At 42.8% G+C, this 27,494-nt stretch overlaps 2 protein-coding genes across 2 annotated transcripts in view; both read left to right on the top strand.

Moving 5' to 3' along the window:
- Positions 1-5,543: 5,543 nt before the first annotated feature.
- LOC104027717 (olfactory receptor 10AC1) lies at positions 5,544-6,506 on the top strand. Its single transcript, XM_009478536.2, has one exon. The coding sequence runs from the start codon at positions 5,544-5,546 to the stop codon at positions 6,504-6,506; it is 963 nt and encodes a 320-aa protein (XP_009476811.2).
- A 10,499-nt stretch (positions 6,507-17,005) lies between these two features.
- Positions 17,006-27,494, top strand: part of EPHA1 (EPH receptor A1) — a 34,385-nt gene continuing 23,896 nt past the window's right edge. The window contains exons 1-2 of the mRNA XM_075721610.1: positions 17,006-17,099; positions 20,294-20,361. Of these exons, the coding sequence (XP_075577725.1) occupies positions 17,006-17,099; positions 20,294-20,361 (162 nt within the window). The remainder of the gene's footprint in view (positions 17,100-20,293; positions 20,362-27,494) is intronic.

Here is a 27,494-nt window from a genome sequence, read left to right as displayed (position 1 = left end):
GCACTTTCTCAAAAGCTATTAACATTTATTTTCACATTGCCACTGTTACATTTTCATTAGAGTGAATCTTGCATTTCATTAATCACCAAATACAATTCAAGCAATCTGCCTTAAAACTTCCCTAATTTCTCTAATCAGGTAAGTCACCATAACATTTCTGAATAACAAAGTAGCTTCTGCTTGTGAACATACCTGCAGCAGAACATCAATGAAGCTGCTAAAGCAAAAATCTTTGCTTTCTACAACAGTATGATACCCCCAGAGGATCAATATCAGCATGCTTTTGCATGCAAAGATCTGCAATCTTTCTTATCCTTTTTATTCTCTTTTACCACTGGCTAGTTACTTCATGTTGCTCAAACACTATTTTTGGTCTGCCGAAAAGCTTTGCGTCTCTCCATCATGTCAGAGCCGCAGGGCTGTCTGGGCTGAGAGCGCCATTTCCTCATCTGTCATTGGGACTGGCTGTCCTTCTCCTCCAGGCTTCCTGGTACGTCTCAGCCATTTCCATGTTTGTCCATATTGCTCCAGATTATGCTGAGCTTCCTAGGAATGCTTCCTAGCCAGCTTTATTGTTTCTCTTGCCTTTTTGGAGCAGGCAAGGTGGTGTGGATAGGCAAGCCCCATGCTGGTCTTTTTTCTGAAGACTGAGGGGAAGATCCTCTGAAGTATGTTGCAATTGCTGATAGAAACTGATATGATGTGATTTATTAACTGTAGCTAGATTCCAAGAAACTCTTTATACAAACTTTGGCTAAGGCAGGCTAGTCCCAAAGCCTTGCAGGCGTGTACCAAAAAAAAAAAAAAAATCACACAGAGTGCGGGGGAGGAGAGCAGGGCTGAACTCCACAGCAAGGAAGAAGGTACATCTCTCTAACATGCTGCAGACTTGAGACATGCAAACACTGATGCTAACGTGCAGCTTTTATAAATCTATTATGAATTTGGCTGCAAGCTGATGCAATGAAAATGCTGGGAACCTGAAAGGTGTGGGCTAGAGGAGGAAGTATGGAGTCACTTTGACATGCATATTCTCATCCTCTCCTGCTCCCTCCTTGTTTGTCTTGTTGCTGTGTGTTCTGGCACTGGGATGCATGCCTCACTCAAGCTAACGCGCCCCTGTTCAGTGAGCCATATTTTGGAGGTAATGTGTAGGCGTGTGTTGAAACGTTGCGGGGAGGGGTAAGTTGCATGTTAATAAATGACAGCTTATCTACACACACACAAACTGAAACAATAATTTGCCTTACTTATTTCAATGTAAGGCTGGGCACTATGGTAAAAAAAAAGTAGTGCGTATTACTGCTGACTGTGTGGTATTGGTTACTGGGTATGTGCTGACTCACCTAGGTTCACCTCCAGTCCAGCAGCAGAAAAGGACCATCTGAAGATGAGAGAGTTGGAACAGACTTGTCAAAATAGTTCCTTGTAATTATTTTTGCATTGTTACTGAGGTAGCAGATTTTCTCCTGTGGTTTGGGTTAGAGAAGAGAATAAATATAAATTAAAAGGAAGAAATGGCACCTAAACCCCTGAATTTTATTTTATGACACAAAGAGAAACTATACATGAGTTAATCAGTTGACGTTCTGAAATTCTCATAGAATTTGCTAGAGGGAGCAATCTTGCTCCGCAAAGCATTTGACTAAAACAGACTCTTCACTGTAAAGATTTACTTCCCCTTATAATCCACCCAATTTGCTAGATGGAATTATAAAATAAGCAGCTCCTTGATTTTACTCCTGTTACAGCTGCAGAGACAATATGCCACAGAGAGACTTCAGGGCTGTTGTTTTATTCATTATTATACAACAGCATCTAGAAATTCCAGCCAGATTCAGAATTCAGTTTGGTAAATGCTTTAAGGGCATTCTGTGCCCTGAATTGTTTGCAGCATCTTAAACAAAAAAAGTGTAGAGAAAAAAGTTGAAGTAAAAAAAAATTTTAAATGTTGAACATTAAAGAAGTGAATTGAGAGACTAAAGAGGATAGACCCCGCTGTCATAGCTTTAATTCCAAGAGTTACATGACAGGTTTAAAAAAGAGTAAAACCACTTAAATACGACTTTGGCATTTAAGTTCTGCCTCATTTCAAAGTTGTGACACTACAGAATCCCAGGTAGTGGCTTTGGAGGAGCCAAAACTCCACAAGTATTTCAGTTCGTGACAGCAAAGCTCCTCAGTTACACACACACTTCTGCTCCTGTTCATATTGGATGTGTGATGAAGGCTGAACAGAATCATAGACTCAAAGAAAGGTTTAGATGGCAGGCCACCTCTGGAGGTCTCTAGTCCAACACCCTGCTCCTGGCACAGCTAGCTCCAGAGCTAGATCAGGCTGCTCATGGCTGTGATCAGGCAACATGTGAACATCTCCAAGGAGGAAGACCTCCCAGCCTCTCAGGACACCTGTTCCAGTGCTGAACCAACCTTGTGAGAAGCAGCATTTTTTTCTTTATGGCAAATCAGAATTTTCTTTGATGCAAACGTCGTGACTGTTTCACTGTGCCCACTGAGAGGACTCTGGGTCTGTTGTCTCTGTAGCCCCCCAATAGCTATCTGAAGTCATCAGTTAGATTTACCTTTGGCCTCCTCTTTGCCAGGCTGAACAAACCTAATGCTCTCAGCTTCTCCTTGTACATCATGTGCTCCTCCTGAGCTTTTTGTCATCTCTTGTATGGGGGACTGCAACAGTGTACTCAGTATTCCAGACATGGCTTCATGTGTGCCAGATAAAGCGGAATAATCACCTCCCTTCACCTGCTAGCCACATTCTTGCTATTGCAGCCCAATATGTGGTTGGTCTTCGTTGCCTGTTCCTGGCTCATGTTCATCTTGCTGTCCACTGGAAGCCCAGGTTCTTTGCTGCAGAGCTGCTCCCAACACAATTAGACCCCAGACTGTACTTATGCATGGGGTAGTTTTGTCCCAGAATAACTATGCATATACATAAAATATTATAGAAGAATATTTTGAAAAGTAGACTTCCTCTAAACTATGTCTTGGGAAAAATCTTAAGGTACCATATTTACGTGTTTCTGCCAAGCTGGGTTAACAGAAAGCAGTTCCATTTTAGCAGTCAAAAATCTTGACTTTGCCTCTTGTTTCTACTTACATAAGCCTACAGATCTCTTTAATGATTTCAGTGTAAGTGGGCAGGAATGTAACAATAGTAATAAAAATAAATTGGGCCCGAATAATCTCAGCCCTATCCACTGCTGAACAGTGATTTGATCTGAGTCAGTAAGAAATAACGGATTATCTGAACTGGTGAAAACTCCACGCACAGTTCTACAGATGGGTTTAAAGTTTTTATATCTGTTTTCCTTTGCCTTTAAATGTGAGTTTCGTTTAAACTTACTTAAAGACCCACAGATTTATTTTTATTTAAGAAGAGCAGCTATGCATTGTTAATTAAATCATTGCTATTTCCGGTACAAACCAGCCCGATGAATAATCGGCTCCTTTCAACTGCTTCAGTGAAAGGAGCAAGAGCCCTCTAGGAGGGTGTTACAACACTGCCTTCCTCTGAAGGTGCAATTACATCCTGTTGCTTGATTTACAGAAAAACTGCAAACCCCCTTTTCTTGGGAGGAATGGAACTGCCTGTCATTCATGCAGGGCGGGCAGAGGCAGCGGGGAAGAGGGAAGACGTCTATGTCATATTGTATATAAGGAACTGGGTCCTGCAGAAGAGAATAGAAGATGGTTATGAAATGCTGAAAGAAAACATTGGCTCTAGGGACACTCACAGCCAGACGGACCCCAGACTGGGCAAGGAACAGAATCTCAGCCTAGACTGAGATTCTGTGCACCCAGACCACGCACATCATCGAGAGGAAGAAGTCCTTATTTCCTTATCTTCTAACCCAGAGACGGTATGTTGTCACTGAAATGATCAACTTCAAATGAAAGGAAGGGAAACTCCTGTTTCTTCCCCACTCTTTAGCTTTGTTGTGTTTAGTAGAATCCTCTTTTTACCTGAGGTAATATAACTGTGGATGTTTTCATTATTCACCTGAGCCCCCAGATGTTTTGAATCCTGCTGAGATACTGGATCACAAGGAAACCTTGAGGCAGCAAGTTCCAGAGATTGCAGTGGCAAAAATAAAAGCAAAGGCATGTAGGTTTATCAGATTCACCTCCTCAACTTTATTGATTATTTCTTTCTGGAGCTTTTTTGAGATGTCTTCTTTCCAGGAAAATTCCTGTCTCCACTAAATTTTTTCCATCAACTTCCCAGTCCTTTTATTTGCTCTTGATGGCACTGGAATATTTCATGTAATTTTCCAGCATCTTTCATACTTAAATATTGCTAGGTTTTTGATGTGAGCAGAAGTCTTCAAGGAATCTCTGCTTTTATTTTTGGTTTACAGTAAAGTGTAGAAAGGGTTGGAATTATTCTTTGTAGTAAATATTGCATTACATGATGAACACATGAGCAATGAACACTGTTCACTTGTTACCAGTATATGTAACTTATTATTATATGGCTCTCTACGTCCTTATCTTTTCTGGATCTTTACAACTTGAACAGCTTTGCATCACTCCATATTCCTAGGAACTTTCCATTCTTCCTGTGACAAGCAAGATCTCATTTTCTCTAAGTCCAAGATATTACCTTTGTGTTTTCCTTAAAAAATTGTTATACAGAGTATGTTGCCATGGACAGCTTTGGTTTTGAGTTTGGAAGTTTGTTTACTTTAACTCTGATGCCATAGGGCTGAGCCAGGCATAAAGATGTAAGCAGCCAAAATGTCAGCTCTAATTCTGGAATCCTCATGTCTAATCACGGACCCCTTCCATTTGAAACCCTGTTTCCATATGAACTCTGAGGCAGATCCACTGTGGGGAAGGGAGAAGCCAGTCAGCGAACACCTCAAATTCCCATTAATTGGAGTCAGATTGTAGAGCAGAAGCTCCAGCTCACTGTCTGATTGTCCTTGTACATCTCTGGCACAGATGTAGAGAACTGCAGTACTGGTGTGAATAGAGAATTAATGGGTCTGCCTGGGAGTGGAAGCACTAGAAGGAGCAGTAGCAGAATGTCTGCAAGACTTAGGTGTTGATTGTCATCGAGATCCCAACACATCCATCTGCAGCTTCTTAGGAAATTCAGATTAGGAGGGAGAGTCCAATGATGACTCTCAAAAGCAGGACAGGATGGAGAGACAGTGTCAACTCCTAAAGGGTAGGTACCTAATGCATGTTCAAAACCTGCACATGGTCACCCACCTAGGAACAACTCAGAAGAAGTGATGAAGACCCAACAGCTGACATTCCTTCTCATCAATGTCATGGCAAAGAATCCTAGGCAGATCATTTGGGTGCAAGAACCTTGGTGGTTGTGAAAATATGGGTCTGAGAGTGTTGAATGTGACTGAGCGAAATCGGTTTTGTTTTAAAATGAAATCACCTTCCTCCCCACACAATGAGCTTTACTACACTGGTTCTACAGTACTGCAACATTATTTCCTATATGGAATTGATTGCCAGGCATCAGGTCAAATTCAACTGTCTCCCTTCTGTTTCTCTCCCTGTAGATGCCATGTGAAGGCTGCATGGAGAGGGACAATAAGAGCACTGATGCAACCATGGAGTTCCTCCTGCTCGGCTTCTCCGAGCTGCTCTGTCTGCGGGTCCTCCTCTTCCTTATCTTTCTCATTGTCCATTTGGTCACGTTGGCAGGGAATGCGATGATCTTCATGGCAGTGGTTATGGAGCCTTCCCGTCCTCCCATGCTTTTCTTCCTCTGTCAGCTCTCTGTCATCGAGCTCTGCTATACCTTAGTGATTGTCCCTAAGGCACTTCTCAGCCTGATAGTGGTGGATGGCAGCACAATTTCTTTCATAGGCTGTGCTGCACAGATGCACCTTTTTGTGGCACTTGGTGGGGCTGAATGCTTCCTCCTGGTAGCCATGTCATATGACCGTTACGTTGCCATCTGTCAGCCACTTCACTACGTAGCTGTGATGAGTGAGGGGCTCTGCTTCAGGCTGGCTGTGGCATGCTGTCTGGGAGGCTTTGCTGTTGCCCTGGGGTTGACAGTGGCTGTTTTCCGCTTACCTTTCTGTCAGTCGCATCGTATCAACCACTTCTTCTGTGATGTCCCTGCTGTGCTGCACCTGGCCTGTATACAGAGTTATACCCGTGAGCTGCCCTTGCTGGCTGCCTGTGTGCTCCTTCTGCTGCTCCCCTTCCTCCTAATCCTGACCTCGTATATTTGCATTGCTGCTGCTTTGTTACATGTCACCTCCTCCATGGGAAGGGGAAAGGCCTTTTCCACCTGCATTTCACACTTGGCCATCACCTTGCTACACTATGGATGTGCCACTTTCATGTACATTCGTCCTAAATCCAGTTACTCGCCAGCTCGAGACAAGATGGTGTCTCTGGTCTACACCAATGTTACTCCATTACTGTATCCCCTCATTTACAGCCTGAGGAACAAGAAAATCAGAGGGGTCCTCAGGAAAATGTTGAGGAGGAAGAAAATAGCTAGCTGAACTTGGATACTATCAGAGCTGTGATGTGTGTGTGTGGTAAATTTTAGTAGAACAAATGTGTGCTTGTTGGAAAACAGCCCCATAACCATGCTAGGACCAGATTCTCCATAGACTTCACTATGGCAAATATCCAGGTAGTCATGTGTCAATACATATATGATAAAATGACATCTCTGCTAAAAAAAAAAAAAAAGAAAAAAAAAAGATCTCTAACATAGCACTTTACCTAAAGGGATATGCTTTAATGACTTGTGAGGAAGAATTACTTTGATCAGTTTGTGATCTCAGTTCTGTGATCACATGCATACTTATGCTTAGATTCACAGTCATCTCAGCACAACCAAAAGATCAACACAAAATTATTTAAAGCCGCTGTATTGGTTTCATTATTTTTCTATCAAGATGAAAGTAGAAACTGGAAACTCAATAAAAAAATTTTAGACTGGTAAGTTTTTCAGCACAAAAATATCTAAAGAGCGTTACTGGAAGGTTAGAAGAAGAAAGCCCACACCTAGAAAGAAATGGAAGTTAGGCTGTGGTTTTCTCCAAATTTAGCAGAAGGCTGCACTCCAACATCCCATCACAAGTGGAAAGATCATTAGTGTAAACTCAACTTACTTTGAATTATTCTAGATAATGAAAATGAAAGTGCCATTAATTTGACAAGAGTATGACTTTCCTATGCCTGTTTAGCAGGAAGCAATCTTTCCTTTTATAGGGAGATGCTTCAGGTTTGGATTGTTCCTATGGCAACATAAAGACTAAGATACTGGTCTTATCATGTGAGTTTTATCAGGAAAGACTGTATCATATGAATAAGGATGCCTGAGGAGTGTTGAAATGTATCATTGTAAGATTAATAATACTACTGCTACAGTTATTGTAATTTCTTTAGCAAAATCAGTGAGAGTTACAGCACATGCTGGACTGCAGCAGACATAAGAGTCTGAAAGGTGCAAAGCAGTGTTATCTTGTGTGTTTCCTACATGTAGGCAGAACCGGATGATTCAGACAAATTAGGGAAGATCAATTTTGGACAGGAACAGGGGGGAAAGAAGCAGCTTCATTATTTTATTTAGTACTTACCTCCCCCACACCTCTTTAATGCCCCAAACAGACCCTATGATTCAGAACCCACCTCTTACATACCAAATTGTTGAGAAAAAATTAAAAGGCCTGCTTCTGTTTCTCTGTCTAATCCAAAGGAATTTCAGCACCTCAGCTGCCCTCAGCTCTCTCCCTTGGCAGATTGAGAGAGCAGAGTGGTATTTGCTTTCTCTGGGCTACAATCATTAAAAATTATGTTAAGTGGATTTGACTAATGTAAAAAATTGGCACTGTAACTAAGGAAGTTAACTTGGAGCCATGTGACAAAAGAGAAATGTGCAATTTAAAACTCACATTAAAAGCTGTCTTCAAGTTGACAGTCTAGCCAGGCTAAAATATTAACACAGAATATTGGCTCTCATGTCAATGAATACCTAATTACTGCTGTGAGCAAAGGTTTAGCTGCATTATTTAAAATGATCAAAGTTGTAGTGAACATTTTAATCACCTGCCAGGTCTTCCAAAAATGAGAAGGGGAGGGTCTCAATAAAAGCACATTACTTATTAATAGAGAAGTACTTTAGAAGTACATTAGAGCAGTACTTTGAATCAAATACTATTAAAGGATTTAAAGACAGTAAATAACTGTAAAGAGCACAGGACACAACTGAAGCATCAATTCCAAATCCTGTCAAGTCAAATCAAGCTTTGAAGTTAATCCTGCTGCAAGCAGTGGGCTGGACTAGAGATGTCCAGAGGTCCCTTCTGAGATTAGTAGGATTCTGCAGCAAAGGTTTCTAGGAGGTATTGATGTGCTCAAGCACCTGGCAATAAAACTAAGGGACAGAAAGACACTGAGGTTTATAATACTGATCAGAACCTTGGCAGAGGCCCCCATGTGTTTCTGGCAGCTGTAGGCATGGGATAGCAGAGATATAACTATCATTTGCTGCTAGCTGTGAGAAGATAGCAGGGCTGTGTCCTGAACTAGAGATGTTCCTCATGAACAACTGCTGTCTGGGGGCACCTCGGCATACCTGTCCTCACTACAAGGATATGGATGATGCTTTTGGGAGGGCTGCTGAAACAGCAGCCAGGCTAGACTCCTAGCTCTCTAGCTCTGAAATACGTGCGGGAAGCACAACAAGCAAGGGAGGCTTTCTACAAAGACACTGTCTCCACCCAATGTCCTTGCAGATGAATGGAGTGAGGAGATATCCCAGAGCCCAAGATTATCCCCCATCCTGACCCCATCAGTATTCCCACACCCATTCACAGCACCCACTGCCCCTCTCCTATGTCCAGCTGTGTTGAGTGCAGTTTGCTGTATAGATCTGTAGAGAGGACTCAGGGATGAGAGTGGGATGGGGAAACTTGTGATGTAAGAACAGCAGCAATGTATTTGAGATATCAGTACCACTTTGTTTTTAAATGTTATCTTTCAATTGCCAGGAGCTGCCTGAAGTCCCTTTTCCACTACCTCCCTTTACAAGTGGCTGTTTGAGTCCAGTGGACTCAGAATGCTGTATGTTGAGAGCTGGAGAATGCCCAAGTGAAGTAAGACAGCAACATCTATGATGTAGGGCATCAGCACAGAAAAAATGTAAGAATTTCTAAGTCCTTTTCAGAACTTCACAGGGAACAGCAGGATCCAGCCAGGCGGTGCAGAGTTAGACACTGCATATTCCACCTCCAACCAAACGTAACTAGGGCAAAGATCTTTCCACAGGCATTGTAAACTATCTGGGTTGGGTAGGGTCTCAAGACCCACCCCGTATATGAATAAGGTTGGGGACCTGCATTCCACAAATGGTTCTGTCCTTTCTTGGAAGCATAATACCTACATCTCCAAATTTGCAGAGGTCCGAGATCTGGCAAACACAGGTGTCATAAGGTTTTCCAATGAAGCCTGCTAAGACATCTCTAAGAATCCCTTCATGGTTTACACAGCCTTAAAAACAGAGTATTCATCCTTGCAATTAATTTTGTCAAGGCTGCCCTGAGCAAGGCACTGGATGAGAACACAGATCACAGATTCATCAGTGCTGTACCTGTGCTCAAAAATGAAGAGGGTTTGGAGGAGGTGTTGAGTAACATTCAGGGTGCTCAAGGTCCAGTACCTTGAATGGTACATACTGTTCAAAGAGGCACCTTCACTCAAGGAGGTATTTCAAGGAGGTATCTTGAGCGCTACCTACCAGTACCACTGATACTGGTAGGGTACCAGTGAAATCTCCTTTTCGGTGTAGAGAAACCAGTAAAACAGTGAAAGCTCTTTTTTTTTTTTTTTTTTTTGCACAGTCATGTTTTGCTGGCAATCCAGATAAGACATTTCCTAAAAATTGTTCCTATAAACAATCAATCTCCTAAAAGAATTAAATGCACTTGCGTTAAAAATATTTCCTTACTTTTCTAGGGGTCTAAATACAAAAAGTTTACTACGGGGATGTGTTTCTGTTATGAGTTAGGGAAGCTGAAATTCTGATGGAAGTCCAATTTTAAGAACATAGAAGGAGTTTCAATGTTTTCAACTCCCCTTTGACAAAGGCATGTTATCACAGCCTGTGCTTTTTGGCTTACATGGAAAGTGAGTCCACCAGTCTCCTTTCTTTTGGCTTCTTTAAAAGCTTAGAAAACCTGAACATAATCCTGTATTTACTCAAATAATTTCTTTTGTCCTTTGATCTGAAGCAGAAGAAAAGCATCAAGGTGACATTAATACAGCTATTTACGACAATGGAATTGTAGCCAGTGAAAATGGATGTGTGGATAGTATTAAACCTAGAAAGCGGACTTTAATATCATGAGGGTGAAAAGCTGTCAAAGTGGTGATTTGCTTTATTGACAAAAGGCCCCTGTTTTCAATATGTTTATTATTCAGCATGCCAAGGGAAATAGCCATATTGACTTTTACTATGACAAAAACTAGAATGTTATAGCAGTTTCTCTTACAGATATTTATAGATAGAAGGTTTACAGAAGAAGGGAAATGAGTCCTTCCTGAGATTGTTTTGTGCCATTATATGGAATTACTTACCCCCCATATATAAAATCTGATAGGATCCTACATGATATAAAAAAATAAAGTCCACACCCCTATAAACGGGCTAATGGGGAACAGATATGCTTAAATATTCTGTGCTTCCCCTCCAGAATAAAAAATTTCTAGACTCTAAAAGCTTTTTTATTTTCCAGCTGGGTGGTTGTGCAGGCCTTAAGTCCCCTTTAATGGACTGCTTCAGGAAGCAACCAGGAACATAGGACAAGAAATAAGCAGGAGACCAAAGTGGAGCTGAGGAAGGAGGTGAAGCTCCATGCTAGCTAGTAGGTTTCAGAGTCAGTTTCACTTTGCCCTGCAATCATCTCCACATCAAAAAGCTGACTGAAGGTGTTATTAATAATTCCAGCATCATATCCCTAACATAAATCTCTTGGCTCTAAAGATCCTGCTGTGCTCAGTTACCTTCTAGACAAGTCCAGGAAAAAATGAGTGGGAAGGTCAATACCCACTCAGTGTGTACCCTTGGCTTTACCTGCATAAGTGCAAAGATATGAAACAGTCTCATTTCACAAACTGGTATGTAAAGATATAAGACCATCTGGTTCTAAAAATTGGTATGTAAAGCTGAGGGAAGACCAGATGGCTCAGCAGCATATCGTCTCTAGCTTAGTTACTGCTGAAAATCAGGTCTCTCAAAATCTGTGTTGCGTTTTATTGTGGTTTTGGTCTACAGTTGCTCTTTGGTTTTCATGTTTTGATTTAATTAGGAGTTCAAGTTTCAAAAATCAAGTGGGAAGCTGAACTGGGAATAGAGTTGACAGTGAGTTGGGAAGATGTTACCACAATCAATGCCCTCCTTCCACCTGCAAGGCAGCATGGTGTCTGTTTCAAATATCTTATCTTGATGTCAACACTGAAACAACTCAGGATGAACATAGGTTGTTAACGCAGTGACCAGTGGCAACTATTTCATTTCTGCACAGGATAGCAACACTACAACACCAAGATTACGCTACAACTGCAAGAAATAAGGGTGAGGTTATTGTGTTTAGACTGTGGAGGCAACTCTAATTTGTCAAGAAGAGGACCATAAAAATAACTGCAGATTTGAAACAGACATAAAAGCTTTAAAATATCTATTTAAAACCCCAGAAATTAAAAGATTAACTCACACATTCAGCTGTCAGTGTAGAAAAAAGAAATTTAAAATCACACTATCAAAGTGACTAGTGATATGGCTGCTTACTGCATGTTATTAATGTTAATGATTTTTTTCAATGTTGGTGAGGTATTTTCACACTTAAGCATAATTAATCCAAGAGTGTGAAAGAACAGCTAGAAAATACGAACAAATTACAAATTACAGAGGTATGTACTTGTCATGCAGAGACTACTATTGCTATATTTTGAGCTGTGATTCAATTGCTAAAAATATTATAATCTTATTTTTCTTCAATTTAGCTGAAGTCATGAGCATCTCTACTAGAAATCATATTTCTCTGGGTCATATTTTATGTTTATTGTTAGGAGGAATTTAATTCTGCTCTTTTTTTTTTTTTTCCCCTGAGGTCAGTACTAGAAGTAATAAAAAAGTGAAAACTTAATGCCACCAAGATAAATAAGTATCTTCAGAAGTGCCTAGAAAGCATGGGCTCTCGAAGAGGAGTGGTAAGCATAGAACTGCACTTTTTGGATTTGTAAGTATATAATGTGCTATAATTTCTATCTAGTAACTAACACTTGTGACCCAGTGTCCTGGTTTCGGCTGGGATAGAGTTAATTTTCTTGTACCACTTAGGGCAATTTTATGAATGGGAATATGAATCAGATTATATTAGGGCCAGGTTTGCATTCCTTTCCACTTGTCTATCCAAAATGTCATCTCTTAACATAAGTGAAGCCCTGTTTTGCTTAGATTTTTTTTTTCTTTTTGCAATAGGTCCCTCAGTCTCTCATGGCTTCACTGTTGACCAACAGTGTTAACTTGGAAAGAAACAAAATCCCAGCCATCACCAGACAAAACTGATTGCATCACCCTTAAACTGCGTGTGGTCCTGATGGGTGGGATGGGCTGCTCTCTGCTCCTGCCACAGCACCTTCGGGCAGCCGGGACCTCCTGGGCTCCATATCCACTGGACCACCTGGGGGAGCAGAACTGGAATATGAAGGCAAGAGAACTTCCTCAGGTAACTTCTGGGAAAAAGAAAGGTCTTCCTCCTCATTTTCAGGACTGTACAGTAATTTACTTTACTCCTGTTTTGCAAGCCCAATAAGAGCATAGCAGACCATGTGCAGGATAGCTTATCAAGAGACAAAAGGCAGAAAGCCTGCAGTTCAGCCAACAGCAGAAATACACTTCTGTGCCTCATTAGGTGTCCAGCCAGGGCATCAGTAGATAGAGAAACACCTATGAGTATGTTGCTGATGAAGAAGTAAGTGGGGTTTTATGCAGGGGTACTGGACTTCTAGTGCATGGTTAGTCCTTCCCACTGGCATGTCATCTCCGTTAGGTGGAGAATACATATGGGAAGCTGCCCTCCCATTTTGACCGGAGCCCAAGCAAGGAGCTGTCTACATTCCTGGTGGCAAGAAGACATGATTGTTCATCTACTAGCGATCAACAGAGTCAGAAAAAGATTAAGGTGGGAAGGGAATTGCTGGAGGTCTTTAGCCCAAATACCTCCTCACAGCAGGGTTAACACCAAAGCTGTGTCAGGTTGCTCAGGGCCTTGTTCAGGCAAATCCTGTACATCTCCAAGAGTGTTCCTCTCTGGATATGTGAGGAAGAGTGAGGGAGTATCCCCTGCTTCTACTGGGACGAGTAATAAAAATGAAAACCCAGTTCTACACCCTGTCTCTATCATCTTCATTCATTCCCTTGCCCTTGCTATTCTTCTCAGGGGAGAAAGATAACCAGCTTGACTACTTGTGCAGTCAAGTCCCCAAGTCCCTAAGCTAAGGGTGACCACTTTGTGATCGAGAGGAGTCATTTGTGCTCCTTTGTAGCAGTTTAACATATCTGTTTAAGTCTGAGTTTCTGAATGAAAACATTCCATGTACAAAACTAATTTAACAGCTTAAACCACTAGATGGTAGGAGTCTATTTTCTGCAAAAAGACCGTCTGAAGCCAGTTGTTTGAAATATTCTAAGATAATTGCTGGTGAAGTAGAGCCAGAAAACTTTCCAAGATACAAAAGAAAACACTAGAATATTAAACTGTGGTCATGGAGGTGAGAATAAGACAGAGAGTGAGCATGAATTCTCTACAGGGAATGAAACATCGGAACAGAGCATCCCTTGTGCCCTACAGAGCTGTCATAGATTTTTCTTAGAGTTGTAGAGATAGTGGATAAAAGGAGTGAATCAGAGGCCACAGAACAAGGGCAAGTTCCTCCTTTAGACTGAAGTGGGTCTTGTTGCAGAATGTGATTGGGGACCCTGGGAGCCCTAAACATCTGTGTTACTATAACACCTTACTGAAAGCCAGTTCAAGAAGCACAGGTTCAAGTTATCAATACCAAAGGGATGCTTTGATAGTCTGGGAAGTAATATCAGGTGAGGAACTCCAGAGATTGTTTCTACATTCAGTTTCATTCATCATCTAGGACATTTAACAGCACAACGGTGAAACTCATAGTTCTTTCTAAAATGTGAGGAGCAGCAAACACAGTAAACAATTTATAAGAAACGTATGAAAGAGTTCTGTCTGAACTGCAGTTCAAAAGAAGCACGTCCCAACTCAGTCTTGGGAGTGCCCTTTGACTGTCCCAACAGTACATCAAGAGAAGACCTGGTGCATACCATTCCTCCTCACTTCCCTCACCACAAGCCCACATATCTGTAGGAGGAAAACCCAGGTGTGTTGTGTAGTGATATCTTCCAGCTAGATACCTAATCTCAGTGATACTCAAAATAGGATGCTGGGACATGGAAGGAAAAAATATGCCCTGTGATTCAGAAATACTCAGATGGACTAGAAATACAGGATGAGATTCAACCCAAAGAGACATGCTGAGAGTGAAGTTAAAAGATGCAGTTAATTCCTTACCATCAAAAAGCATGCCAGAGATGGGAAGCTCACTGGGAAGCCACGACAGTGAAAAGGTTGTGGAGGTGTAAATCATAGAATCACAGAATCATAGAGTACAATTGTAATGATAAAGATTTTTTGAAATTAAGTTATGTCAGATTTTTTTTTTTTTTTTTTTTTTGGCACTAAACACTCAGGGAATTAGTTTTGTCCAACAGTTTACAAAGACAAAATCCAACCTTGTGATGCACAAGCAAAACTGTCCTGTCAATGAAATACTCAGCAGAGTTGTATAAATAATTCACATGTAGTACTGCACTGTATTGGGTACAGCCTCTGTGTAGATTCCCTCCCTTTCCCTTTGGATCTGCATTTCGGTGCAGAGGACACATGGCAAAGCAATGCAGCAGAGCTTTTACAAAAATCAGTAAAGTTCCAGGCATTTTGGGTTTCTACTTTTTTATAACAGTAAATCTGTTCCTGCCTATTCCAAAGAGCTTATATCAAATGTCCTGAGTATCCACCCACTAATGAAACAGAGACAGAGCATCCCCAGGTTCTTCACCCCAGAGCTTTGGCACTTCTGAGATTCTACAGATGCAAATTCGGGTAGCCCTGAGGAATGGAATGTAAGGCTGCAACAGTGATGTGTTGTTTTTTTTTTCCTTAGGAAGGCTATGAGCTCCTGAGCTGCCCTAGAGCCTTACCCTCCAGTTGCAAAGGGCTCTTTCCCATTTCATGTCTATGTAGGCCTCGCCTATGTTGTCCTGTCACAAAGGAGAAGTTAGCTGCAGGTCCATCGGCCCCACTACTGCATCATAGACTGAAGAAGACACAGTATTGTACAAATGAAGACTGAAATGGATACATCCCACTAGCACAAACTCAAGGTATGAGATGTAGACAAGGAAACCTTATACCAGTGCTGCAGTGGGAGTCATTCAAATGTGGGGGAAAGGTGGGCATAAAAATTTGAGACTTAGCACTGTAGACTGAGAAAGAGCACTTTAAATAGGATTAAAATGGAATAAATTTAAGATATAACTACTCTGAATGACATTAACATTTAAATTATTTGTACTGATTATTTTACTTCATATACTAGGTAAAATTTAAAGCTTAGTATTTTAACCATTTGTTCTCAAATTTCTCTTGCCTGTGTTCAAACTTTTTGGGATAGATTTTCGTTTTCCAAAATGTATGGTTAGGGAATCACAGAACTCACTGAAAGATTTAGATGCAAGGGACCTCAGGAGGTCTGTAGTCCCTGCTCACAACAGGGCTAACTCCAGAGGTAGATAAGTTGCTCACGGCTGTGTCCTGGCAAGTCTGGAACATCTCCAAGGGTGGAGATGCCCCAGCTTCTCTAGGCAACCTGACAAAGTCCTTTCTTTAGCCTTCCTTGGGGAGGAAGAGGAAGAGAGCAGGAGGAATGCAGCCTTACAGCAAGTGGAGGAAAAATGCCATCAGTATTTTATGGGGAGGGGTGTAATAGCTGTGTATGGGTGGGAGTAACATCCTTGATGAATGGCAGAAGGGATACAAAAAAAGCAAGTTCTTTCACATTTATGTCCCTCAGGAAGGAAAGTAGAACTCCCATGGGGTCTTCCTACATAGAGAACCCTTTTGGGTCAGTTCCTCTCCCATGATGTTTTGATGGAAAAGCAGGCACCTTCCATCAATGCTGAGGAGCTTACTAAAAGAAAAACAGTAATTCTGCCAGATAAAGTGGCATAGCTATCACTCTGTGACATGCTGCCACAGCTCGGGGAACAAAATGGGCTGCTGCCACTGCGTACGGATGGATCTCCTGAGTATCTACTGCAAGGATGGCTCAGTGGTTTCAGCCGCACTCTCACAGAGAGAAGTGGACCGAGCGGTCTCTAACGCAGTGTCGGGGCTGCTTTCATCTCTAAAAGACAGCCGGGTTACCAGTGCACCTCGGGGGGGGCCGGAGGCAGAGGCGGGGGCCAGCCCAGGCCGGGCGCCCCGCAGAGCGGCCCCGGGGCAGCCCCCGCAGAGCCGCCCGGGGGCGGCGGCGGCGGCGGCGGCGCAAGAGCGGGGACGGTGGCGAGGGCTGCCCAGGAGGTGGCAATCGGGAGCCTCCTACGGGACTGGAGCAAAGGTGGAGGGAGGCTCCCAGGAAAAAGGTGGCTGCCTTTAAGGTGGGTTTATTTGCCTGCCAGATGGGAAGTCTGTGACCAGCCCCTTTAAAACAGGTAAAGGCAGTAAGGCTTCTCCACCCACTTGCCTTGATCTTTCATCATAACTGTGGGCCAGGCAGGGAGGTTGTGCAATGTGTGCGCTCCAGTCAGGAGGCTGCAGGAGAGGTTCATGCACTGCGAGCAGGAGCCAAGGCTCAGAGGCCTGAGCCGGGAGAGCGGGCAGGGGCTGGGAGCCAGCCCTCCTCTACAGCCAGCATGGAGCTGAGGACCTGGAGCTGCGGGATCGAGCTCTCCCTCCGGCTCCTTCTCTTCTGGGCCCTCCTTCCTCCCGAGGTGCCTGGGAAAGAAGGTAAGCATGGGACCCACTGGTCCCTCTGCCTGGAGGGTTGGGCTTGGGTGGGCAGGCAGAGAGGGACCTCTCTAAGGGGCAGGGAACAGGGCCTGGCCAACACGCGTGGGGTCCCAGGGGCACCACAGCTCGCCCGGAGGGACTGGAGAGGGGCTGGGGTGTCTGGGGAGGGCAGGTGGGTGTGGCGGGATGAGGGCCAGGATCAAACCCCATCCAACTCTTGGTGGCTCAGTGAACTGAGCCCAGGTATGTTCCCCCCCAACTCCTTCCCAATTGAAGCACAAATGCCTCTGCATATCCAGTGATCCAAGATAATTCTGCTTCTGTTTGCCTTAAAACACAAGCGTTGCAGATAACAAGTTTAAACACAAACTCAGAAAGTTTCTCCCCCTGCCACCCGCCCCAGCCAACACCCCCACAGTTTCCTCAGGCAGCCCTCTTGGGAGTTAACCCTTGTGGGCAAGAGGACAGTCATTTTTTTGGAGGCTTGAAAGGTGAGACAGCCTCTTTCATCTACCCCAGTGTTGGAAGGTAAAGCTGGGCTTTACAATTTCCTCTTCCACCTCTTCTCTTAAGACTCCATTGCTTCCCTTTTCTGTTCCACTTAGTCCCTTTTATTAGATGTAATGATCTTTTTTTCTTCCATCTTGGCAGTTGCACAGTGGTTATGAAACATCTGGGGAATGGGATTTTTAATAGAGAGGTGAAGAAGAGTAAATCTCTGTTCTGTTCCCTACCTCCTTCTGCAGTTAATTCCTGCCAGAGACTTCTAATCTCTGTTTTGCACAGCGAGAGGCGTTGGGGCTTTTCCATCCCAAGGACGGCCCTCTCCTTTGCTGCTCCAGGCTCTCAATCGAGAGGACTTAGTCATAACTGGTAGTTCAGCCATGGGCTCATCTCAGATCTGCGAGTGCTGAGTGCTCTTTTAAAGCATTCTTGACAAGCACATTTGTATTAAGGATCCAGCTACATGGATGCAGCTAGCAGACATTGTGGAGAAGGCCAGCCTAGGTGAGAAGTAATATAAGGTAGCGCCATGCAGGCTCTCGTTTCCGTAAGTGTGTGACCAGTAGTTGGCAGTAACACTCGGGGACTTCTCTGCCTGCTTCTCCCCTATCTGAACCATCTCATCTGGGCTGTGTCTGTGATCCACTCTTCCTTAACACGTCTATCTGGGAACAGCTCATTTCCCTGGCGTCCTCTCTTATCTGAAGTCTTTCTTCTTTTTGGGGAGACCTCCTCCCATGTGGCTGGACAGCCATGTGAGATTCCTAGCCATGAGGCTGTGGACCGGAGAGCTAGTAGCCCCAGAGTACTTGTATTCCCTGTGCTCTTGTAGTCTTGCTGACTCATTCTTCTTTTCCTTGGAGAATCCCTGTTGTGGGTTTCACTTTGAGAAGTGCTTCCTGAGAATGGACTTCAGCCCCTCCAGTGGGCACCTGGCAGCTGAAGGAGCTGCTACTGGCAGTGCAGTGGCATGGCTCACGGGCTGTGCCAGGTTCCCGTCCCAGCTGCTTCCGAGTTCCTCTTCCCTTGCTCTGCTAGAACTTGCCATGCAGCCCCTCTCACTGCCACATCACTGCTTCAGGCCTGAAGTGCGTGGGATAGACATTATCTGGGTGACAGTTCTGGAAGGACACGCTACCTCACCCTGAGAGTTTTTGGAGCCAACAACACAAGAATAGTATCTCAAATAGAGAGATTGAGAGCAGAAGGGAAGTGAGTGAGGAGCCTTGTCTGGACAGGGAGTCTGTGGCTAGGAAGGTTTTGCCATATGACCATGCTGTGGATGCCGCGAATGCAAAACCTGGATTCCTGCTTTTCCCTTCTCCCAATCCTGAAAGGGTGTTTCAGAGGTGAGAACAGCAGTGCAATCCCTCTTATCTCTGATTCTGGGCCCATAGCCTGCTTCCTCATTCCACAGGACTCTTGCTGATCTGCACTTTACACTCTATTACTTGTAGTTGGCAGGCAGTATTTGTAAAGCAGTCAGATGAGGGGGAGGAAATCTGGTTATTTAAATGCCATTTAAATATTTCCCCCCTCCTACCTTTCACCCCCAAATTCTTTTCTGAGATGTTTAGAAATGACCCCTCTGAATACACCTACAGGAATCTAAAAGGGAATCCAAGGAATTTTTCCTGTTTCCTGTGTTCCCAAGCTGGGGCTGCAATAGGTGTCCCAAAACCAGTAGCCTGTTCTGGCAGCACTGGCAGACCCAAAGGCAGGAACAAAGCTGCACATCCAGCAGTACAACTTACTCCAACTCCTCTCTCTTCTCCCTGTTTGCCTACGAAGTTAGAGATTTTTAATTTCTTTTCAGATCAAGACTTGAGGGCAAACTCTGATCACATTTCCAATTTCTTTGAGGACTAACAATGAACATACCGTTGAATTTCTCCTTTGTCACATGACTCCAGGAGCCAAGGCTTAACAGCACAGCCATGCAGTGCAATTCTGCAAGAGGTGGCGATGCTATGCCTGGGAGCCGTTGTTCTCTTACTGTCATGGCTAAAACAGTCACGGGGGGAGAGAGTGAAATGATTTCTAGGCCACCATCAGATGGTGGACAGCCTAGGTCAGAGGTAGAGGGCTCAGCAGTTTGAGCAACAGATGCATCTCCTGGCTTTTGGGTACTGTGACGGTGGAAAGTCCCTTCTACAATTTCACACTACCTCTGTACTTTCCCACAGTGTTTCAAGCACTGAATAGTACCTCTAGGCGACAGTGATTGATCTTTTGTGTTGGTAATTTATTTGATCGCCTGCCTCTTCATCCATTCTGGCTGCTGCCTTCCTATTCCAAGGAAAGATCTGTTCAGCTGCTAATGCAGGGTTCCCATTTCAATAGGCTTCAGCCTCCTGCTGACATTTTGGGGCAGCTTTAGGAAGTGGAAAAATTAGTCAAGGTTGCATTTTTTGGATGTGCGTGGGTATAACTTGAGAGGAGGGTGGAAGGGAAGGGGGGTCTCATATGAAGAAAATCTTTTAACTCCTGACTAACTGCACTGTCTTGTGTCTTCCCATCCTTCCTCTAGCCATGCTTTTTGAAGGTAAAGGGTCACAAAGGATGTGGGGCTGAGAGGGGAGGTGCAGGCTTTGCCTTCTGTGACAAAAGGAGGATGAAGCCAGTCCACAGGCCATATGAGTTGGGTCACTGATTTTTTTTTCCCCTCCCCTTCTTCTGGTGTTCAGTGGATCTACTTGACACAAGCACTGCACAGGGCGAACTGGGCTGGCTTCCAGACCCTCCAGAAGTAGGGGTGAGTAGACAACGTCAAGAAAGGGAAGCCACTGGGCGTATTAAATGATGGAGAAGTGTAATCAAAATTGAAATTTCACCCTGCCTCCCAAAATTGGGCTTCTGCAGCTCCATCCTCTCCTGGACATTGTATGCTTTGTAAGTCTCTCTCCCTTGCAGCCTCTTCACCTCTGCAGCCTCACCTGCTAGCCAGCTGTTTGAGGACTGGTGCCTCATTGACTTCCAGTAGCTGTTCTGATGCCTATTGACTTCCAGTAGCTCCCAACGATTAAACATGTCCTTGAAATATAGTGTTTCCATGAAGTAATAAAACTTAATGGAGAAAAAGGAAAAAAATCAAATCGTCACCCAGTTTTTCATCCTAACATGTTGCAAATGCATCTTATGTCTCCTATTCCAGGCAAACAGCCATGGCAGACGTACTTCTGTCTCCAAGTCTCTTAAGAATTTAGAATCTTTGTCTGCTTAAGGTTGTTCTGTCTTTTTTCATCTTGAGTACTAAACTGAATGATTCAGTTACATGTTTCTTAAATCAGCAGCTGACTGAAGAAGTAACTGTTAACTCATGGGGCAGCAAGCTGGCCTACTGGGTGGGCTGCAAGGTTCTAGGACTTTACACACAGCCCTAATGCTGTGTTTGGCCCACACAGCTGATGATGAGAGAGGCATTTCCCTTTGTTTCATGACTGTAAAATTGAGTTGATGGAAGTGCTTCAAAATTTACTCCTGAAACCACTGCAAAATTGGACCCAAAAATACAGCTGAGCTCTCAGCTATTTTTGTACAAGTACAGCTATTTTGCATCAAGTACAGTTGAGCGGCCCCTCTAGCGTCATAGCCTACGTTATTGGAGATGGCTTCCTTTGTAACAGCAGGACTGTGGGAGTGGTGGAAGGAAGGCACAAAGAAAAGGGAATTCAGGGACTACGCTGCAGTACTTAGAAGTACATGTATTAATACATAGTTCCAGTTCCTCATCCATGCTCTTACCTTTCTAGCAAGCCCCAAGCTCCCTGATGGAGAAGGAGTCTTTACCCTTGCTGCTTATAAAATAGACCTGGGTTCAGCCTGTTCCTAACTAATTTTCATAACTTTCCTCTGTAATGCACTGTGGCTGGTTTAAATTCACCCCAGCTTCCTCCTACTCCTGGTAGTCTTGCTGGGTGAACTGGAGCCAGTCAGAGGGGTTCTCCTGTACTGGCATAACTGCACTTGTTTCATTAGTACAGCTGTTTTGGTTATTATTATTATTATTATTCTACCCTACTCAAAACAGGTGCCCTAGTGAGACATATATAGAATCATAGAATCATAGAATCTTCTAGGTTGGAAAAGACCTTTAAGATCATCCAGTCCAACCATTAACCTACACTACCAAGCCCACCTAAACCAATGTAGATCATGTTTTGCCCATTGTTCCCTTTGTTGTCCCCATCAACTGTCTGTGTGGTAATTTTAACTCAATACTAGGCTCCAGGCATGTTCAGGATGAAGTCTGCCTGTTGAAGAGATTGGAAGAAAACACTGAAAAGTGCATTCTAAAAATAATCTGACCGAAAGGAGACAAAAGCTTTGTTACAGAACATCTGATTTTGCACAGTAGGTTCACAGCAGTGCTAGGAGTTGGCATACCCTTCTGCTTGTGCTACATCTCCTTTTTAAAATACGTATATTTACAATATAGTAGTTGTAACTGGGAATTGTAGAAGATGCTGGAAGACATGGCCTGAGAGCAATCTAAACTAATGGATCAGGATACTGATGACTGATAAACTAACAGAGGATGAAGAATAGATTCATTGACTTCTGATGAGCAACTCTTTTGCAGGGATTTGTCCAATTACGTCATTTCCCAATAACTGTTAGGTGGAAGGCTGACAAATTGCCACAAGCAAAAAGGGGAACAATGGGCGATTCTCTTGGAATCAGAACTTCGAACAACTGTTTCTGAAACCATTCTTCCAAAATGAAGAACTGAATATGTTTGAAAGAGAACTGAGATTAATTCAGAACATTTTTTGACACAAAAGAGCTAAGATTAATACTGAATAGTCAGACTAGCTTGATTAGTAACAGGCTGGAAACATCTGAGCTGTATTGCATGCAGAGTTGAAGGGTGTATTTCATGTAACACTGCTACTTGTACCTAACCTCACATGCCAGAGAACTCCCATCTGTAAGCTGGATTTGTGTCAATATGCTTATCACACAGAGGAGGAATTTGCTGTGAGGAATTTTGATGCTTTATATGGACAAAGTCTCTGAGGCATAGCTCAGAAGAGGTTGGATAATTCTGTGGAGGCAGAATTACACTTTGTTTTCTCCTCACTTTTAGCTACTGACAATGGATGAGGTGGCTTGCCATGTGTGACTATTTCACAGTCAGACTTGGTCTGTATCCAGTACAGACAATGCTTCTATTAACACATGCTCAGCCTAAGAACACCAAGCTGCGTACCAGGCAGTTTTGGACAGCATGGGTCATTTTTCTGGACTCCTAGAGTACATTAACTGGCAGTGAAATCTTGCCTAACCTTAAAGGTGGTCTTTAAGTGAAAGTGTCTGTACTTTACGTAAAGTGTCTGTAGAAGTTGGTTTGCTAAAAGGTTTGTGCTCGCTTGCTTTGTAATAGCTGTTTAGAAAGGGTTTCATTTATTTTAGGCTACTATTGGAAACTAGGCCCTTAAAAAGGCAGATTGTAGTTCCTATAATCACTTTCTTATCTTCCTTACCACCCCCTCCTCATCTAACAAATTCCTTGATAAATTTTTTGTCTCTGAACTTTTGAGATAGCAATACCAGTTGGACATAGGGAGATGTATGTACTAGTGATAGATTCCTGTCTTTTAACATATATTACAGAGCTAATGATGATCACTTTGAAGGTGTGAGGAGTCCAGAATTTACTTGCTCTGACATTTTTTTAAGGCTCCCCATGCTGCAAAAACAGCCTGGCTACTTGAACTGATTTCAAAAATCACTGAAACTGTCCAAAAAGGACTTCTCAGATCCTATCATGAACAAATTCATTTACTGGGCATTGTAGCATTGCTTCTTGGCAGCTTGTAAAATAATAGTATAAAAAGTTATCTATCTCTATTTTGCTTTCAAGTATAATTGCATCAGCTTTGAAAAGATGGTAATGAGTAGTCATGTTATCCTCTTGCATTTTGCTTTTAATAGACAAGGCCCTGAGCAACCCAACCTAGCTTTCAAGTTAGCCTTGCTGTAAGCAAGGGATTGGAGTAGAGACCCAAAGGTCCCTTCCCACCTAAATCTTTCTGTGCTTAAGTGATAGTTTTGCATTGTTCATTAGCATTCTGAGCTTGCATTTTAGCCCAGGCACAAAAGGCCTTCCCAGTTTTACCTGTTCTAATGTTTGAGCTCTGTAATATCTGTTCCTATGGATTTTCTGTATCAGTTTATGTAGGCCTATGATACAACATACTGGGCAATCCAATATTTGTCTTTAGTTGCTATGGTTATTTCACCCCCAGCTTGTGGGCCTATGTTGAAGTTTTCCTTTTGTCCACTATTTCCAATTTCTTTTCTGTGTGTGAATACTATTTGCATAATCCAGTCATACTTCCATGAGTATATGTAACTACTTAAGTTCCTAGCCATTTGTACTGTAGGATGCTGTATACTGGGCCTCTCAATATGACTTTCTGTCTCTATGCTGCTGAATGGATTATAAATTAAACACACTTTATTGTTTTTTAGCTGGTATGTTTTCTTGGGAGGCATGCTTTCACCAGTTCTACAGCTGTCTGCTTATAAAAGAGCCCTTTTTCACAGTAACTTTGTTTTTACATTGGATATCTGTTATTTCAGAAATGACATGAACTCTGCTGCTGCCACTAATTGCCAAATTGTGTCATATTTATTTAGATTAAAGGTTCAGCAATGCTCAGTTCTCAACTGGTGGCTGGTTTATGGAGCTTATTATTCCCAAATGATATTCCTGCATGGATCATAGTATTATTAAAGTTTTCAGATTATTTTCTTAGTCTCCTTTCTAGGCTGCCATTATTCTCAGTCTCCTATGCATGGTGAAGTGGAGGACATAATTTTTTCTGCCTATTCCATACTCCTGCTTGCTTCCAGACATACTTCAAAGTGTTGCTATCAGTTTCAAACTTTCTACCAGGTCTCCCAGTGTGCATGGCACCTGATCTGCTCAGCTTTTCCAAAGTCTACCTTCACACAGGACTAAGGATGTGCATTTAATCCCAGTGACCTAATGTATCCCAGAGACTATTCATAAATAGCCATAAACTGGAACTGTTGTGGCTCCAAAAACACTTGAAAAACTTTGGCAATTATGTCATGTCTGTGCAGTTCTGCACCCTGTGTTTCACAGGAGGTCTGATTACGAACATAGCAGCTGCCAAAGCAATGTGAATGCAATATGAGTAAGCCAATGCTCAGATTTTTTTTTTTTTTTGACGCCGTTATTTTCCTATTAAATCCCAGGCATAGTAGAAATTCTACACTGCTCAATTATTTTCTTTAGGTAATAGACGAGATAAAGTACCTGTGATCTGTCAGCAACTTTTGTATCACAGACCACACGATAATGTTTCTGTGCCGTCAGGTTCTAGCAAGGCGAGGTAGTGTTCCACTGGACTAAGAGGTCCCAGATGTTAGTAATAGCTGATGGCTGGTTTCTGTTCCCACCGCTTCTGCTCAGATAGGCCTGGTCATGAAGCAAATACTGTTGTGGGCCACACAGCCCTCAACCTGTAAGTTGTTCCAGTACAGCACTCCTATTTCATTAAACCAGGGCAGTTCACTTTTAATCGGACTTCTTGGTATCTTACTTAGATAGTCTTACTTGGAATGAGTTTCAACCAGTCAGCTTTTTGTAGTATCCAAAGATGGTGTGAAAAATAACCATCAAAAATGCTATTGTGTGCATCTCTTCTGACAACTGCTGACAATGCATGTCCTTTAAGATCTAACTCAAAGGGATGTCTTCACCTCTGAACCTGGAATCAAGTAGCATTATGTACCTCAGCCTGGTCTCAGTTGAAATATCAGGCACAGGGGATTAGCTCTTCGAAGTGAACAGAATCTGTATAGAAGGGACAAATGCCCAGTAAAGTCAACAACTAACTGGAAATGGGAACAGCTCTGGCTTCAGGGTCATATCCTGACATGCCCTGCTGCTGTCGATATGCAGACTGGTGGAGATACTTGTTGATGATATTCTGTTAAGTGAAAATTAGTTATTTTGTGTGGATTTGGGAGAGAAGGAAAAAAATACTATTCATATGCAGATATACTTTACTCAGAGGAGTGAGAGGGGGGAGTAAAAAAAGTGAGACGAGAGGAAATAAGGTGTAAATTAATAACTGTACCATAGGCCAGATTGCATGAACCACTAACCTAGGATGAAGTCACTGCCACAGACCCAAGTAGTGATCTCAGCTAGTGCACTCAGTGTTGTGACCTGAAGGCCAGAAAAGACCATCTTCTGAGCCAAAGCGAAGATGCCATACAACCATGACGTGCATCACTGTGGCTGCTCAGGGACTACAGTGATGAAGCACTGTTGCCTAGCAGCTTCAGGAAGCTGATTCACCCTTTTATAGCAGTTGAATGAGAGTGGACAAAGTTCACTGAACTTCCTCATGTCAACACAAAAGCATGAAAAGTCAGCAGGAGCTTTGAGATGAGTGCCTGTAGCAAGGTCCTCCAAGAAGACTAACAGGCTGTTTAAAGTAAAAACCAAAAATTTTTATTATAATACCAACCAAAATACTGGTGATTTTGCAGGCAGGAAGGTTAGAAAGGAAAGGCTTTATATCTTTTGTTGCCTAGTGTATCCTTGCTGCATGGACCTGGATGCTTTGAAGTGTGATTCTTACCACCTCAGAAGCAGAGTTGCAGAAAAATGTGCCTGCTCCCTCTGATTTCTTGGAAGGTTATTTCCATTGCTCCTAAGGCCTAGTTCCTGGCTTCCCTATGCTTGACCTGGAGCCTGCCAGCTCCTCACTGTGACTTTCATGCTGCCATCTCCTGCAGCTTCTTTTTTTCAGGCAGGTTTGATCATCTCAAAGAAAAGGCACAATTACCCTGTCCCTGTGTGGGATTCCACCTGATCTGTCACTCATCTTTAAAAGGAACCTATGCAAACAGAGCAAATATTGCTCATTGCCACCAGACTCATTTCCCAGGTTCTCTGTAAATACTGGAAGTATACATGACACACCATACAAAACCGTAACGCGCACCATACAAAGCCCTTTGCCTTGGAAAAAAGAATAATTTCCATTTACAATGGATCCTATGCAACGCACAATGGAGTGCAAAAATAACTGAAAGCTAACATTTGCTTTATTGGTAATATGACTTTAGACCATGAACTCTGACTTCTTAAGATACACCATCTGATTTTCCACTCCTGTCCTTTTTGTAGTTATTAATATTGTTAGTGGATGTTAGCAAAATATGTATATATGAAACAAGTGTTCCAAAATACCTAGGTGAAATGTTTGACTAGAGTATCATTATCCCTTACCTAGTAGCATCTGCTGTGATCAGAACTGTTTTCATGCAAGACCTTAATGTGGCCAGACAGTTCAGAGAATGAGCAGACAGCAGAACCTGGGTTTGATAAACAGGTTCTGTAATCAATAAGCTGGAGCTCTGTGGCTCACATGAGCACCTTATCTTCCCATAAGAACCTGAGTACAAGTTAAATTGGAAGGAGATGGGTGGGATGGATGAGCTGTATGCTAGTGCCCTAAAGGACAAGTAATTACATAATGCAGTTGCTCCTCCCTGAAAATAATCAATGGATCATTGTGGGGAAAAAATATATCATCCCACCCAGAAAGATACTGTAGACAAGTAAACATCACTTCTGTGTTCAGTTGTGTCAAAGACTCCACGATGATGTGATGAAATCAAACTTCCCTGACCATTGCCAAAAGATCAAAGAAATAAAAGCAGCCTCTTTGCTGTTCTCAGATCTAAAGTTATAGGACTCATGAAGTTAAGTGTCTAGATGTCACCACACTTCTTTCATCATCGTCATCTAAATTGTCTTCCACAACCAGCAAAAGAACTTGCAAGAGTATTGAGAAACTTTCAGTGAAGGGTCACCGAGACTTCATTCTGGAATAT

This window comes from Pelecanus crispus, chromosome 1 (genome assembly GCF_030463565.1).
Source record: "Pelecanus crispus isolate bPelCri1 chromosome 1, bPelCri1.pri, whole genome shotgun sequence".
In the NCBI taxonomy this organism is placed as follows: Eukaryota; Metazoa; Chordata; class Aves; order Pelecaniformes; family Pelecanidae; genus Pelecanus; species Pelecanus crispus.
Note: the sequence above shows the minus strand (reverse complement) of the source record. Positions and strands in the feature narration are given on the sequence as shown.